The sequence below is a fragment of the Meles meles genome, chromosome 20 (assembly GCF_922984935.1).
Source record: "Meles meles chromosome 20, mMelMel3.1 paternal haplotype, whole genome shotgun sequence".
Classification (NCBI taxonomy): domain Eukaryota; kingdom Metazoa; phylum Chordata; class Mammalia; order Carnivora; family Mustelidae; genus Meles; species Meles meles.
Genome location: NC_060085.1, coordinates 10736881 through 10754988, shown reverse-complemented (window position 1 = coordinate 10754988; position 18108 = coordinate 10736881). Strand labels below are relative to the sequence as shown.

The window sequence follows — 18108 nt, the reverse complement described above, 5'->3', positions numbered from 1 at the left end:
ATTTGCCTCTTGATTTTGACTCTGGTCATGATCTCAGGGTCCTGGGACAGAGCTCCTTGTCAGCTTTGGGATTTCTCTCTCTCCCTCTTCCTCTATTCCTCCCCATACTTGCACTTTCTCTCTCAAATAAATAAATAAATAATATATATATATACATTGTCCCTCTATAATCTTAATTTTTGTATGCATTGTATTATATATATATAGTATTATATATTGTATTATATGTATATATATGTGTGTATATATATAATACAATGCATACAAAAATTAAGATTATAGAGGGACACATGGAATTCTTGTCTCCAGTATGAGGGGCACAACAAAGGACAAAGGACACAGAAGGAGGATTCCCTGGCCTCCACACCACTACCCTCCCTTTGTTCTTATTGCAGATGCCTTCCTGGGAGACATCCCATGACCCACTTGCTGAGTGCCAGTGAGGTCCAGGAAATGGAACTGGAAACATGACCTGCTGGTTATGCAGGAAATGAACGATTCTGAGAATTAAGCCCAGTTTCCTTTCAACATAGGAGAGGCAAAAATGGTGATCCTAGAGCCTTCTTAATAGAGATTTCCTGGACAGAAGCATACCCTTGAACATTTCCAATCTTATCTGTGAATTTTTTTAAGATTTATTTATTTATTTGACAGACAGAGATCACAAGTAGGCAGAGAGGCAAGCAGAGAGAGAGGCTAAAGCAGGCTCCCCACTGAGCAGAGAGCCCGATGTGGGGCTCGATCTCAGGACCCTGGGATCATGATCCAAGCCAAAGGCAGAGGCTTTAACCCACTGAGCCACCTAGGCGCCCTAATATTTTTTAACAACCTCACAGCATCAGTTGTAAAGCAGAGCATATTAGCCAAGATATAGGAAAGAGTGGCAGTTAATCTCATGATGCTACGACCTACGCATCATTTGAATATACAAATGACACTAAAGAACTGTTCCTTGAGTATCACCATCCCATGAATGCTACCACACCCATAAACAATATCATCTCCACTGAAACTTCTAATATAGTCCCATCAAGTAAGGAAAAAGAAAAAAAAAAAGAGCTTAAAAAAAAAAAAACAGAAATGTAAGCTGGCAGAGAAAACAGATCACAAAGGAGAACCTCCCCAAGAATGTAGCTGAGTTGATATGGTGAAGCATTCAGCAAAACTGAAAAGAATGAATAGTGTTTACAACAGGACAAAAAGGAAGAGCATCATTTAAAGAGTAAACTGGGTTCAAAATCTTTTATTACTCTTTTCTGGGATCAAGGTGGCTTTTTTTTTTTTTAAAGATTTTATATATTTGACAGAGAGTGATCACAAGTAGAGAAGTAGGCAGAGAGAGAGAGAGAGAGAGGGAAGCAGACTCCCTGCTGAGCAGAGAGCCCGATGCGGGACTCGATCCCAGGACCCCGAGATCATGACCTGAGCCGATGGCAGCGGCTTAACCCACTGAGCCACCCAGGCGCCCCTCAAGGTGGCTTTTTATAAAACATAGCATTTTGCATGTTTCTTATGTAAAAATGTAGGCTGTTAGTTCATGAAGAAATCTGGTTGTATTAAATTACTTTCACAAACTTGCTTTAAAAGTTGAAATGTTTATATATATATCTATATGTTTATAGATATATATATATGTATATAAATATACATATAGATATATATATATCTTATACATATATATGTGTGTATATGTATATATGTGTATATATAGATATCTATAGATATATAGATATATATATCTATATATAGATATATATATCTATATGTTTATAGATATATATCTATATGTATATAGATATATATATAGATATATATGTATAAGATATATATAAGATATATATATCTTATACATATATATCTAATGTACACAATGGAATACTATGCAGCCATCAAAAGAAATGAAATCTTGCCATTTGCGATGACGTGGATGGAACTAGAGCGTATCATGCTTAGTGAAATAAGTCAATCGGAGAAAGACAACTATCATATGATCTCCCTGATATGAGGACATGGAGAAGCAACATGGGGGGTTAGGGGGATAGGAGAAGAATAAATGAAACAAGATGGGATTGGGAGGGAGAAAAACCATAAATGACTCTTAATCTCACAAAACAAATGGGGGGTTGCTGGGGGGAGGTGGGATTGGGAGAGGGGGATATATATAGATATATATATAATGACTCCATTCATGTAGAATTTAAAAAAACGTGTACAGTAAGTTTTAACTCCTTTGTTATGTTATGGATAAAATGTGACGAATGTGAACCTCAATTTCTTTATTTCTAAAAATAATGTTAGTTAATGAACCCTAACTTCTGACATGAATAGTGCTTACAACAGGACAAAAAGGAAGAGCATCGTTTAAACAGTAAACTGGGTTCAAAATCTTTTATTACTCTTTTCTGGGATCAAGGTGGCTTTTTTTTTTTTAGATTTAATTCATCTCATTTATTTTGTTAATGAATCAGGTTACATTGAATGATTTTTTTTCCATTTTATTTATTTTTTCAGCGTAACAGTATTCATTGTTTTTGCACAACACCCAGTGCTCCATGCAAAACGTGCCCTCTCTATTACCCACCACCTGTTCCCCCAACCTCCCACCCCTGACCCTTCAAAACCCTCAGGTTGTTTTCAGAGTTCATAGTCTCTTATGGTTCGCCTCCCCTTCCAAAAAATTTTTTTAAATAAACATATAATGTATTTTTATCCCCAGGGGTACAGGTCTCTGAATCGCCAGGTTTACACACTTCACAGCACTCACGATAACACATACCCTCCCCAATGTCCATAGCCCCCTCCCCCTCTCCCAATCCCACCTCCCCCCAGCAACCCCCCATTTGTTTTGTGAGATTAAGAGTCATTTATGGTTTATCTCCCTCCCAATCCCATCTTGTTTCATTGATTCTTCTCCTATCCCCCTACCCCCCCATGTTGCTTCTCCATGTCCTCATATCAGGGAGATCATATGATAGTTGTCTTTCTCTGATTGACTTATTTCACTAAGCATGATACGCTCGAGTTCCATCCACATCATCGCAAATGGCAAGATTTCATTTCTTTTGGTGGCTGCATAGTATTCCATTGTGTATATATACCACATCTTCTTTATCCATTCATCTCCTGATGGACATCTAGGTTCTTTCCATAGTTTGGCTATTGTAGACATTGCTGCTATAAACATTCGGGTATTTTTGCATGTTTCTTATGTAAAAATGTAGGCTGATAGTTCATGAAGAAATCTGGTTGTATTAAATTATTTTCACAAACTTGCTTTAAAAGGTGAAATGTTTATATATATATATATATAGATAGATAGATATAGATAGATAGATATAGATATAATGACTCCATTTATGTAGAATTAAAAAAAAGTGTACAGTAAGTTTTAACTCCTTTGTTATGTTATTGATAAAATGTGACGAATGTGAACCTCAATTTCCTTATTTCTAAAAATAATGTTAGGTAATGAGCCCTAACTTCTGACAGATGTTGTGAGGAATAAATGAAATGTGTGCAAGCACTTTGTTGAGCCCAAAGAAAACATTCAAGGCTAGGAATGTGAGTATGTATACGTCTGCGTACATTTGTGTGCGTCTTTCTCTCAAACACATTCACACACATTTAAATAGATATGCAGAGGCTTAGTTAAAACCCATCTATTATGTCGAAAGTAAACCCAAAGTTGGAGGAAATACAAATGAATAAACAATCACCTAAATGAACATAAAAAAGAAAAGGAATGTAGAATTTTGACACAAATGATTCTGTAGTTTTAATAATGAATTGTTATTTACCTCAAAACTTCAAAGGCCTCGGATTCAAAACAACATTTACATTTATACAGTGGGAAATCACAGTTAATTGGACAGGATATATCCAAACTAAAACTGATTTTCCCCTTGTAGTTAAGGTGAGATTGCAATACAAAATGCAATACAATGCAATACAAAATTGCAATACAAAATTTACCCAAGGGAAGTTCACTGAATGAGTTGAAAGGCTCAAATTCCATTCCTACAAACAATATTTTGTGAACAAATGTCTGTATTTGATTCCTGCTGTAACAAATTACCACATGAGTGGCTTAAAACAAATATTTATTCTAAGTTTCTAGAAAGTTGGAAGACAGAAATAGGTCTCATTGAACTACAATTAAGTGGGGTCATGAGCACTAGGTGTTACATGAAACTAATGAATCAATGAACACTACATCAAATATAGTGATGCATTATATGGTGGCTAAGTGAACTTAATGGGAAAAAAAGAGGTCTAGAGAGGACACTCCAGAGGTGAACTCACTCCCTTTCCTAATTCATTTTTCAGTGGCTTCCTCCCTTTCTTGTCTCATGGATCTTTTCCATCTTCAAGGTCCACAGCATAGAATCTGAAAATGTCTCTCAGATTCCAATTCTTTGACCTTCCTATTCTACATTTAAAGGACCACTATGATTACACTAGTCCCATCTGGATAATCTTTTTATATCAAGATCACTGATTAGTGTCTTATTCCTTCTACAAGGTGCATTCTCCTTGCTCTGTAAACAAAGGTTTTCAAGAGATCTTTGGATTAAGATGTGGATATCTTTTTGAAGCCTTCATCTGCATACCATAAAGTTTTCTTCAAACATAACTTATTTGATATTAGTCAATAGTTCTTATATAGAAGTATTGTATAGAGAATTTACCACCACCTATAGAGTTATGTGAAAATCATATATTTCAAAATTAAAAACACAGAAGATCCCTGGTGAAGAAAACCTAAAGCTACCTACATGTGATTCTAACACAAGAAGGGAGACTTGCTCTCAAATTGTGCCCCACAGAACAGGACCTGCAGCATCAACCCTAGCTGGAAGCTTGTTAGAAATGCTGAGTTATACATAACAAGTGAATCATTGAACACTACTTCAAAAATTAATGATGTATACTCCACAGTGGCTAACTTCACATAATTTAAAAAGAAAAGAAAAGAAAAGAAAGAAAGAAAGAAAGAAAGAAAGAAAGAAAGAAAGGCTGAATACCTGGGGCCACTGGACACCTAATAAATTAGAATTTGCCTTTTAACTACAAACTTTGGTGATTTCATTTTTTAATTTTTTAAATTTATTTGACAGAGACAGTGAAAGAGGGAATACAAGCAAGGGGAGTCGAAGATGGAGAAGCAGGTTTCTCACTGCATGGGGAGCCATATGTGGGGCTCGATCCCAGGACCCTGGGACCATGACCTAAGCAGAAGGCAGACACTTAATGACTAAGCCACCCAGGTGCCCAACTTTGGTGATTTCTTTTCACAATGAAGATAGAGAAGTGTTGGTCTAGAATCATATTTATCAGCTTCTCACTGTTGACACTTGGGGCTGGATAAATATTTATTTGGGGGATTATACATGTTCAGCAGGATCCCTTCAGACATGGCCCAAATATCCCCAGGGGCAAAATAATGTCTGGTTGAGAACCACTGTGCCAGAGTTTAAGAACTAGAATCATTGTGACAGAATTCCAATCCAGGCTTCATCCATGAGAGGCAGCATGATGGTGGAGGAATAGAGGACCCTATTACAACCAGTTCCCTGAATTGAGCTGGATACCTACCAGACCAGTCTGAACACCTATGTAATCACCCTGAAATGTAAGAAGATACGTCAAGATCTCTACAAACATAATATCTTTGGCAGTTGATTTTGAGGTATGAAGTGGGGAGCTGTGATTCTACAGGCAGATATGGGAAGATAAACAGAAGGGGGAGGGCTCCTCCAGGATCATGTTCCCATGGAGGAAAAAAGCCTCACACGTGGGGACTTACAGACTGCTAGCATCAGCGAAAGGATTTTAAGGCAGCCCCCCAGACTGAAACCTGGAGCTGCAGAGGTGCACATGCAAACTGGGGATGGTGGTGGTTTTAAAACCACAAAGGGAAGAAACATTCCTAGACCTGGAAGCAAGGGCTAAGAGTGCTTCTGTGGGGGTGCAAAACCCAGGATGCTATGGTTTTTAGCAGCAGAAACAGAAACAGAGACAGTGTGGCCTAGAGAGATCACTGAAAAACAGACTGTGATCTCTCTGTTCTGAGACAACAGATTGGATATAGTCACTTCTGCTCTGACTCTCAGAAGAGACATAGGAAGGGGCATCTGGGTGGCTCAGTGAGTTAAGCCTCTGCCTTTGGCTCAGTTCATGATCCCAGGGTCCTGGGATCAAGCCCTGTGTCAGGCTTTCTGCTCAGCAGGAAGCCTTCTTCCCCCTCTCTTTGCCTGCCTCTCTGCATACTTGTAATCTCTCTCTCTCTCTCTCTCTGTCAAATAAATAAATAAATAAATCTTTAAAAAAAGAAAGAAAAAGAGGAGACAGTCACCAAGGAAAGCTGCCAGAATGTAAAAGCCCTCCAAAACCAGTTTTCACTGAGCCCATCTACCCCACAGGGGGCAGGACAATTAACTGTGCCCAAACAGAGTTGCCTGAGTAACAGTGTGGCAGGCCCCTCCCCGAGAAGACAGTATGGAAGTGTAAGGAGATGACAACTCTAAGGTCCCTATAAAACAGGTGCATCTTGCTTGGCTTGTGGACAATAATTTGGACTCTGTACATTCCCTCAGCCACCCCTCAACAGAATGACTAAGAGGAAAAACCCCAAACAGAGGAAAACTTCAGAGCCTGTGAACTCTGCCACAGAACTAGTTGGTATGGATATAAAGATGTTGGAAAAATACTTCAGGAAAACAGTTATGCAGACAATAGCTAGGTTGGAGAAAACAAGTAATGGCTACATAGATTCTCTAAGGGCAGAATTGAGAGCTGATCTGGCAGAACTTAAAAATGCTATCAATGAGTTCCAATCTAATCTAGATACTCTAACAGCTAGGGTAAATGAGGCAGAAGAATAAATTAGTGATCTAGAATACAAACTGATAGAAAAGAAGGAAGAGGAGGAAGCCTGGAACAAACAGTTTAGAATTCATGGAACAAAACAGAATTAGAGAAATCAACGATGCCATGAAACCTTCCAATGTCAGAATTATTGGGATCCCTGGGAAAGGGGAGAGTGAGAGGGGACTAGAAGATATATTTAAGCAAATTGTAGTTGAGAACTTCCTTAATCTGAGGAATGAAGTAAGCATTCGTGTCCTAGAGGCAGACAGAACCCCTCCCAAGATCAAGGAGAATAAACTAATCCCCATGCATGTAATAGTAAAACTCAAGTATCGTAAAAATCAAGGAAACCATCTTAAGGGCAGTTGGGGGAAGAGATTCCTTATGTGGAGAGGGAAGAACATCGGAATAAGCAACCTGGCAAGCCAGAAAGGGCTGGCAAAAAATATTCAGGGTATTAAATGTGAAGAACATATATCTAAGAATACTTTATCAGGCAAGGCTGTCATTTAGAATGGATGGAGATAAAGAGCTTCTGAGACTGGCAAAAACTGGAAGAATATGTAACCACTAAGTTGCCCCTGCAAGAAATATTAAAGGGGGGTTCTATAAAAGGAGAAAGATCCCAAGAGTGATATGGAATGGAGATTTACAGTGATAATGTATAGAAACAAGGACCTCACAAGAAACCTGATGACAGTAAAATCGTATTTTTCAATAATCACTCTCAACTCGAATGGCCTAAATGTTCCCATTAAACAGTGCAGGTTTGCAGACTGGATAAAAAGACAAGGCCCGGGCGCCTGGGTGGCTCAGCGGGTTAAAGCCTCTGCATTCGGCTCAGGTCATGATCCCAGGGTCCTGGGATCAAGCCCCGCATCGGGCTCTCTGCTTGGCTGGGAGCCTGCTTCCTCCTCTCTGTCTCTCTCTGCCTGCCTCTCTGCCTACTTGTAATCTCTATCTGTCAAAAAAATAAATCTTTAAAAAAAAAAAAAAGACAAGGCCCATTCATATGCTATCTAAGAAAGATTCATTCTGAACCTAAAATACATCAAGACTGAATGTGAAGTGATGGAGAATCATCTTTCTGCCAACGAACCTCAAAAGAAAGCTGGGGTAGCAATTCTCATATCAGACAAATTAGATTTTAAGCTAAAGACTGTAGTCAGAGATACAGAAGTACACTATATAATAGGGTCTATCCAAGAAGGATCTAACAATGTAAATATCTATGCCCCCAACATTGAAGCAGCCAACTATATAAGCCAACTGTTAGCCTAAATAAAGAGACATGTTGATAATAATATGCTAATTGTAAGAGACCATAACACTCCACTCTGCAATAGACAGATCATCTAAACAAAAATTAACAAAGACATGAGAGCTTTGAATGACACACTGGACCAAATAGACCTCATAGAGATATACAGAACATTCCACCCTTAAACAACAGAATAACCATTCTTCTCGAGAGCACATAGAACTGTCTCCAGAATAGACCACATACTGGATCACAAATCTCAACTGATACCAAAAGACTGAGATTATTCCCTGCATATTCTCAGACTACAGGGCTTTGAAACTGGAACTCAATAACAAGAAAAAGTTTGGAAGAAATTTAAATACTTGGAAGCTAAAGACCATCCTGCTCAAGAATGTTTGGATCAACCAGGAAATCAAAAAACTTTAAAAAATCATGGAAACCAATGAGAATGAAAACACTTCAGTCCAAAAGCTATGAGATACACCAAAGGCAGCCCCAAAGGAGGAATATATAGCCATGAAAGCCTCATTCAAAAAAAATAGAAAAACAAGAGTGGTGAGAGTGGGCATCCTTGCCATGTTCCTGATCTCAATGGGAAGGCTGCAAGATTTTTCCCATTGAGGATGATATTTGCTGTGGGTCTTTCAAGGATGACCACTCTCACCACTCTTGTTCAACATAGTATTAGAAGTCCTAGCAACGGCAATCAGACAACAAAGAGAAATAAAAGGTATCCAAACTGGCAATGAAGAAGTGAAACTCTCTCTCTTCGCAGATGACATGATTCCTTATATGGAAAACCCCAAAGACTCCACCCCCAAACTACTAGAACTCATACAGCAATTCAGTAATATGGCAGGATACAAAGTCAATGTACAGAAATCAGTGGCTTTCTTATATACTAACAATGAAAATACAGAGAGGGAAATTAGAGAATCGATTCCATTTACTATAGCACCAAGAACCATAAGATACCTGGGAATAAACCTAACCAAAGAAGTAAAGGACCTGTACTCGAGGAACTACAGAACACTCATGAAAGAAATTGAAGAAGACACAAAAAGAAGGAAGACCGTTCCATGCTCTTGGGTCGGAAGAATAAACATTGTTAAAATGTCTATACTGCCTAGAGCAATCTATAATTTTAATGCCATTCCGATCAAAATTCCACCGGTATCTTCCAAAGAGCTAGAGCAAATAATCCTAAAATTTGTGTGGAATCAGAAGAGACCCCGAATTGCTAAAGAAATGTTGAAAAACAAAAATAAAACCGTCAGCATCATGTTACTTGATTTCAAGATTTACTACAAAGCTGTGATCACCAACACAGCATGGTACTGGCATAAAAACAGACACATTGACCAGTGGAACAGAGTGGAGAGCCCAGATATGGACCCTCAACTCTATGGTCAAATAATCTTCGACAAAACAGGAAAAAATATTCAATGGAAAAAAGACAGTCTCTTCAATAAATGGTGCTGGGAAAACTGGACAGCGATATGTAGAAGAATGAAACTCGACCATTCTCTTACACCATACACAAAGATAAACTTGAAATGGATAAAAGACCTCAACGTGAGACAGGAATCTATCAGAATCCTAGAGGAGAACATAGGCAGTAACCTCTTCGATATCAGCCACAGCAACTTCTTTCAAGATAAGTCTCCAAAGGCCAAGGAAACAAAAGCAAAAATGAACTTTTGGGACTTCCTCAAGATCAAAAGCTTCTGCACAGCAAAGGAAACAGTCAACAAAACAAAGAGGCAACCCACGGAATGGGAGAAGATATTTGTAAATGACAGTACAGACAAAAGGTTGATATCCAGGATCTATAAAGAACTTCTCAAACTCAACACACACAAAACAGATAATCATATCAAAAAATGGGCAGAAGATATGAACAGACACTTCTCCAATGAAGACATACAAATGGCTATCAAACACATGAGAAAATGTTCATCATCACTAGCCATCAGGGAGATTCAAATTAAAACAACATTGAGATACCACCTAACACCAGTTAGAATGGCCAAAATTAGCAAGACAGGAACCAACGTGTGCTGGAGAGGATGTGGAGAAAGGGGAACCCTCTTACACTGTTGGTGGGAATGCAAGTTAGTGCAGCCACTTTGGAGAACAGTGTGGAGATTCCTGAAGAAATTGAAAATAGAGCTTCCCTATGACCCTGCAATTGCACTGCTGGGTATTTACCCCAAAGATACAGATGTAGTGAAATGAAGGGCCATTTGTACCCCAATGTTTATTGCAGCAATGGCTACGGTCGCCAAACTGTGGAAAGAACCAAGATGCCCTTCAACGGATGAATGGATAAGGAAGATGTGGTCCATATACACAGTAGAGTATTATGCCTCCATCAGAAAGGACGAATACCCAACTTTTGTAGCAACATGGACAGGACTGGAAGAAATTATGCTGAGCGAAATAAGTCAAGCAGAGAGAGTCAAGTATCATATGGTCTCACTTATTTGTGGAGCATAACAAAGAACATGGAGGACATGGGGAGATGGAGAGGAGAGGGAGTTGAGGGAAACTGGAAGGGGAGAGGAACCATGAGAGACTATGGACTCTGAAAAACAACCAGAGGGTTTTGAAGGGGCGGGGGGGGTGGGAGGTTGAGGAACCAGGTGGTGGGTAATAGGGAGGGCACGTACTGCATGGAGCACTGGGTGTGATGCCAAAACAATGAACACTGTTATGCTGTAAATAAACAAATAAAAATAAATATTAAAAAAAAAAACTGATAGATTAAAAAGGTATAAGAAACATAAAAAAAAAAAGGAATAGAAATTTAGGTCCTACCTCCTGACTTCCTGGGATGGGAGAGGGGATGGAGACGGTGTCTAATCACAAATGGACAAGGATTTAATCAATTGTATCCATATAATTAAGCTTCCATAAAACCTAAAAGGATGATTCAGAGAGCTTCCAGGTTGGTGAACACATGGAGACTGGTAGAGTGGCATACCTGGAAAGGCAAGGAAGCTCCACATCCTTTCCCCATACCTTTTCCTATGCATCTCTTCCATCTGGCATCAACCTTCCCCTGAGGCAGCACAGCTCAGGAAGGAAATGCTCAAGAGGCATGTATAAATCTGAGTATGCACAAGCTTGATTTCTGAGTCCATCATGTGACCACCTAAGGTCAGACCTGAGATGAGGATGAGCATTCTTGGTAGAGAAGTTAACAACTATCCCTGACTCAAACACTGAACACCAGTTTTCATACTCAAAGACTGGTCCACAGACCAGGACTGGTGGCATCAGTATCAACTGGGAAACAGTAACAATTATATGATATCTGAGCTTCACCCATATCCTGCCAAATCATAATCTGAATAGGATGCCTAAGTGATTCAAATACATGCTAATGTTGGAGAAGTTCTCATCTAGAATAGTGTTTCTCAACCTCTCCACTGCTGATCTTTCTGCTAGACAATTCTTTGTGGTGGGGGCCATCCTGTTCATTGTAGAACAGGGCGGGAGCATCTTTGACCTCAAGCCACTAGGTGCCAGTAGCACCTCCTTACTTATGACAACCAGATATATATCCATAATTGTCAAGTGTCTACTGGAGGAAAAATCACCCCTGGCTGAGAATCAATAACCTAGAGTATGAGAACTGAAAATATTTTGGTAGAGTTCTGGTCAAAGCTCATACCTCCCTCAGGTCATAATTTGGGATAGCTCATTTCATACTCTTGAGCCCATTTTTGCAAGTTTAGATTAGGTTCATTATAGTCCAGACCTTACAGAGTGGACTTCTGTAAAAACAAAATAAAACAGTCCTCATATATATGGACCATATCTTCTTTATCCATTCATCCATATATTCAATGGACTATTACACCTCTATCAGAAAGGATGAATACCCAAATTTGTATCAACATGGACAGGACTGGAGGAGATCATGCTGAGTGAAATAAGTCAAGCAGAAAGTGTAAATTATCATATGGTTTCACTTACTTATGGAGCATAAGGAATAACACGGACATTGGGAGGAGAGGAGAAGTGATTTAGGGGAAACCTGAGGGGGAGAAGAAGCATGAGAGACTGTGAACGCTGAGAAACCAACTGAGGGTTTTGGAGGGGAAACAGGTGGGGGGATATGTGAGCCTGGTGGTGTGTATTAAGGAGGGCACGTATTGCATGGAGCACTGGGTGTTGTGCAAAAACAATGAATACTGTTATGCTGAAAAAAATAAATAAAATGGGAAAAAAATAAAAAAAATTAAAAAAGAAACTTCTGAGGAACAGCAAAGAAAAACAAAAGCAAACTAACAAACCAATCCGTGTAGGATTCTCAACTCAGTGTATGGGGCATAAAATGATCTAAATATCTCATAATTAACACACTTTTAAAAAAATGGAGCACTAAGTGGCAGCTCTTCATTTGTATTACCACCATGAATCACTTGGATGATTAGTCAAAAGCATCATGAAGACAAATACTTAGTATCAATACATTTATCACAAATTAACATACCCTTCTCTCTTGTTGAAGAGAGCACTTTTCGAGAGCTGTCAGGAGACCTGTGTCATAAGAAAATACTTCGGAGGTCCATGAGACCTGATTAAGCAGGTCCTTCAGTCTTAGAATTGGACAAAATACTAACTCAAAATTGTAATAAGATGGAAGGAGATTAGAGCTCTGGAAGTCAGGCAAGATCAGGGAGAAGAAGTAAGAAAAGTTGGATTCACCTGGATCCTAATCTAGTCTCCTAGGAACAGAGAACTGGCTGGAAAAAAAATTTCTTTCTGGAAATTGGCAGACCAGTGGTCCACAGGGATATAATATGCTCAGAGGTGAAAGTAACACTAGAAACATTGCCTAGTGACCCAGACACAGGTAACTGTAAATATCTCCTCCACTGCAGTACCTTACCATGGTGCATCCTTGTGCAAGAAAGGACATAGTTGTTGCTTTTGGCTTCCTAAGTCTGGCTGGGGAACCCATGTTTCACCACTCCCTGCTGTCTTGCAGAGGAACAGAGCTTGGTTCTCCATTATCAACCACCTGGGAAGGAATTCAGACCTCCACATGGAGACTTTCATCTTACAGTCCTCACCCAGGTGATTCTAGGAGCTCCCCAAGTATTTCAGGAAAGGATCAGAGAGAATGGGACCTGAGAGCCCTTACCTAAGATTACCTGTGAACCTAACCAACATATCTAGAGCCAAGATATTACATGTTTGTTTTCTGGGTTGAATACAAAGGTTAAAATAATTAGTTTAAGGGGTACCTGGGTGGCTCAGTCATTAAGCATTTATGTTCAGCTTAGGTCATGGTCTCAGGGTCCTTGGATCGAGCTCCACATCAGCCTCCCTGCTCAGTGGGAAGCCTACTTCTCCCACTCCCCCTCCTGCTTGTATTCCCTCTCTCACTCTGTCTCTCTCTCTGTAAAATATTATGGTGCAAAGTACTGTAAAAAATAAAGTGCAAAGTACTTTAAAAAATAATTCATTTAATATATGTTTAAAAGAAGTGTTCATTGGACTCAGCAATAAAGGGATCACAACATGTTGTGGGAATGGGAATCCAGTTGGGTGAGACAGAGGAAGGATTGAGGGACATAAAGTGGTTCCAGTGAAATTAGAGCATATTCAATGAGTTTTTGCAGGTAAGAGTATTAGGAAAACAGGACATTAGGCTTGGAAGTGTGAGCACTGGAATGAGAATATTTTAAAAAGAAAGTTCAAATGGGGTGTATTTAGCTTGTTCTATTTTTATGAGAAGGATCCAGGTCTGTGGAGGTAAATATTACCTTACAACAGCAGTTTTTGAGATGTATATTTCACAGTTGTCTCTCCCAGTGGCATCCACTGGGGGAAAATGTACTTAATAAGCATGAAGGGATATATCAAGGAGCATTACCTCATAACTATTTTAATACTAAAGAGTCTGAACATATTTTTTACTTTCTTAGCCATTTACTTCCTATATACAGGAAGTGTGCTGCTTTCTTGTAGTGAGATCTGTGTGTTTTTATTTTGTTTTGATTGTATTCCTGTAAGAAAGAATGGCATTTTTTAAAACCAGTTTGCTGTTTGCCATTTAATCCATGCATCTTGTATAGATGTATATATAGGATTGAGTGAGAGCCTATATATTTTGAGTGGCCAAAATTATCAGTTGATGACATTGTGTTCCTTTCATTGCTTTGAAGTATTGAAATTCTTCTGCATCCTTTGTCACAAGAATTGCTTTTTTCACATATTGCCATCTTATTGCATATCTAATTGTCCTTAATTCTACCATTTTATCTTCTGGAATTAGATCTTTTTTAAAATAACAATCACTTCCTATTATTATATGAAATACATTCCTTCCTATTCAATTAAAGATCCCCTGTACCTTTCTCTTAAGCATGACTGAGTCCATTTATGGTTACATACACTCAAATCATAACTTGACTTATTGCTTCCTGTATTCTGTATTAAAAAGTATATTTTCCTATTCTTTTATTCCCATAGTTTTATCCATTTAGTCATGAATTAGAGACCCATGTTGATGTGATTGTTTTTATTATATATCTTTTCTGTAAGATGTTAGTATTAGAGTATTGTCCAGTTTTGTTGAAGACTGTTCTTTGAATCCACCATATTTAACATGATTTATTTTCCCTACCATTCTTTCTATTGAATAAGATCTCATTTTCTTAAAACTTGTTTCTATAAAAATGCACCCCTTTGTGAACATAAAGACATGGACAAAGCTAGTGAGGGAAATAACTGCTCATATGACACAGGGTCTTCAAGGATAAATCATTATACTGAAAGGAGTTAGATTCGGAACATTCAAGATTTACAGAGTATGATTTGGAAAGATTTCTACATATCAGACAAGGAACAGAATAGCAAGACTGGTGTGTACTCATTGGATTTGTGTCAAACAGAGAGCAATCCCCAAAGACTAAGATAACAAAAGAATAAATGCCACCAAGGAAAGTAAGAGAAAAGCCAGCCTCATCCACTCTCCAGCCACAGAAAAACAAGTGTGGTCAAATAAACAATGCATGGGGATACGAATGACAATTAGATCAGAGATCCAGTGGAGCAGTCAGCATAGGCTCCCTGGAGTCTGATGCAAACTCAGCACCCACACTGTCTTTTCCCTCTGCAACCTGGTCTTTTGATGGACTCTTCAACCATACTGTTTTTCACGCACCAGGCACTGGCCTTCTGTTAAAACCATTTTTTCCCTTTCCTTCACTGGATTCCATTTTTTTTCACATTATATTAAGCATGTGTGCACATGCAAACACACAAATCCACACACCCAAAGATGACTGAACAAAGAGAATAACCATTCATATATTAATAGGAAGGAACTATGATCAACTTTTTACATATATGGACTCAATCTGTCAACCACCTTAGAAAGATGAATACCACTAACCCCACTATTCCAGAGAGAATATTTTATTTTTTTTCAGAGATATATTTTATTTGAAAGTTTTTTTTTAATTAATTTATTTTTTTCAGCGTAACAGTATTCATTGTTTTTGCACAACACCCAGTGCTCCATGCAATACGTGCCCTCCCTATTACCCACCACCTGGTGAGAATAACATTTTAAAATGAATTTATTGTCTTCCCAAATTCAAACAGTTAAGATGTGGTAGACCCAAGGTTCAAAACTAATTCACTGATTCCAAAATTTTGCATTTAATATCAAAGAAAAAAGTCTTTAACAATTTCATCTTGATAACCCCCCATTTATGTATGTTGTATGTTTCATGGGGTCAACTGTGAATTTGTTCCTTTTGCTCATATTTCTAGATGTTCATGTGTTAAGGTATTTTATAAACATATCACTCTTTTCTCTTTGGATAAATTGTTTTTTTTCTGTTTTATTAGTTACTTTGGACATCAACGTGATATACCTAGAGCTAGAATTCAGCCAGAAGTGAGAAAACTTTCTTATCATCATGATCTTTAAGGTCCCATCTGGGTTTATTTGTCTTTTCTTCCCCCTCTGCCTTTTCTCTGCCTACTTCTAGTTTTTTTTATACTTCTCTAAATGCAAGAAAAAATGGTCACATTAAAATTGAGCACCAGATTACATGTTCATGGGAGTCTTACCGTCTGGAAATTGGGTACTTTTCTATATTTATCAGGGTAATGATAATTTGATGTTGAGAGCTTAATTAGTATACATTATTTCCTAAGTACTGTAGCTGGGGGTGAGAAGTGCCTGGTAGTCACAGGGCCCCAGGAGTCTGTGTGCCAATTTGGTACCCTTAAAGTAGAGATGTTAAACAACACTTGGAAATAAGGAAGGGATCCATTTTTACTGATGTACAAGGAACATCATGTGAATGAAGGACTCCTTGTGTATTGAAGTCTGCACTGCAGTGGGGAGGCCACCTCATTCTTTATCCTTTCCTGACACTACCTCTCATCACTCTTCCTCTTGATGGTCTACTGACCACACTGGCTCCATTTGAGTCCTGGTTATTCAAACAAGAGTGTCTTCTCAGGGTCTTTGCACTGGCTCTTTTTTCTGCAGGGCACAGAAGTCATCAGATAACCTTGTGTCTCCCATGAAGTCTTCTCTGAGGTCTCTCTGCAAATATCTCCTTCTGTTTAGGCCTTCCCAAACTCCCAGGAAAGAATACACCTCATCCAATTTCTTTTATGCCTGCTTTTTAATCCCTCACATGTCATTGTAATTATAACATTTCTGCCATGATACCAATTCCCATTTGTGTAAAAAATATTTTTTTCTTAATTTCTAGACATCACAACAACTACATGGGACCAGAAAATGACACCCACATTTTAGGATTTCTTCTTCTCGGATTATCAAATGATCCAGAACTGCAGCCCCCCATATTTGGGCTTTTCCTCTCCATGTACCTGATCACTGTGTTTGGAAACATGCTCATCATCCTGGCTGTCAGCTCTGACTCCCACCTCCACACCCCTATGTACTTCTTCCTTACCACCTTGTCCTTTGTAGACATCTGTGTCACCTCCACCATCATCCCAAAGATGTTGGTGAATATAAAGACACAGAACAAAGTTACAACCTATACAGAATGCATCAGCCAGGTCTACTTTTCCACACTCTTTTCAGGCTGGGACAACTTACTCCTGGCTGTGATGGCTTATGACCGCTTTGTGGCCATCTGCCACCCCCTGCACTACATGGCCACCATGAACATCCTGCTCTGTGTACTGCTGATTATGGTGTCTTGGATCATGAGTGTCCTGAATTCCTTGTTACAAAGCTTGATGGTGTTGCGGCTTTCCTACTGTTCAGAGGTGGAAATCCCCCACTTTTTCTGTGAACTTCATCAGATGATCCAACTTGCCTGTTCTGATACCTTTCTTAATGACACAGTAATGTATGTTTCAGCTATGTTGCTGCTTGGTGGTCCCCTTGCTGGGATCCTTTACTCCTACTCAAAGATTATTTCCTCCATATGTAGAATCTCATCAGTTCAGGGCAAGTACAAAGCATTTTCTACCTGTGCATCTCACTTCTCAGTTGTCTCCTTATTTTATTTTACAGTCCTGGGAGTGTACTTTAGCTCTGCTATTACCCAAAGCTCCCATGCAAGTGCAGTAGCCTCAGTGATGTACACGGTAGTCTCACCTATGCTGAACCCCTTCATCTATAGCCTGAGGAACAGAGACATAAAGGAGGCTCTAAGGAGATTCTTCAGGATAGCAACTCTAAAAGGAACAAGTGTCTTGGGGATGAAAAAGTGCCCTTGATTGCAGGGCTCAAAGTCATGATTATTGATCATTTTGAAGTAGAATTTGATCCTATGTATTTCCAAAAATTTCCATTTCTAGAATTCAATTTCTCTTTGCAATTTCAGAAAACTCTGTTTTCTATGATTTTTTTAAATTTCTTTTCAGCATAACAGTATTCATTGTTTTTGCACCACACCCAGTACTCCATGAAATATGTGCCCTCTCTATTACCCACCACCTGCTTCCCC

The 18108-nt window shown here is 38.8% G+C and overlaps 1 protein-coding gene and 1 pseudogene across 1 annotated transcript; both read left to right on the top strand.

The window, feature by feature from the left end:
• Nucleotides 1–417: 417 nt before the first annotated feature.
• On the top strand, nt 418–1219 carry LOC123932176 (annotated as a pseudogene).
• Nucleotides 1220–16909: 15690 nt separating this feature from the next.
• On the top strand, nt 16910–17878 carry LOC123932175 (olfactory receptor-like protein OLF4). Its single transcript, XM_045989934.1, has one exon. It carries the CDS (start codon nt 16910–16912, stop codon nt 17876–17878), a length of 969 nt encoding a protein of 322 aa, XP_045845890.1.
• The last annotated feature ends 230 nt before the right edge of the window (nt 17879–18108 follow it).

Excerpts from the sequence above, each read along its gene's own strand:
- LOC123932175 (XM_045989934.1), top strand. The coding sequence starts at position 16,910 with ATGGGACCAGAAAATGACACCCACATTTTAGGATTTCTTCTTCTCGGA.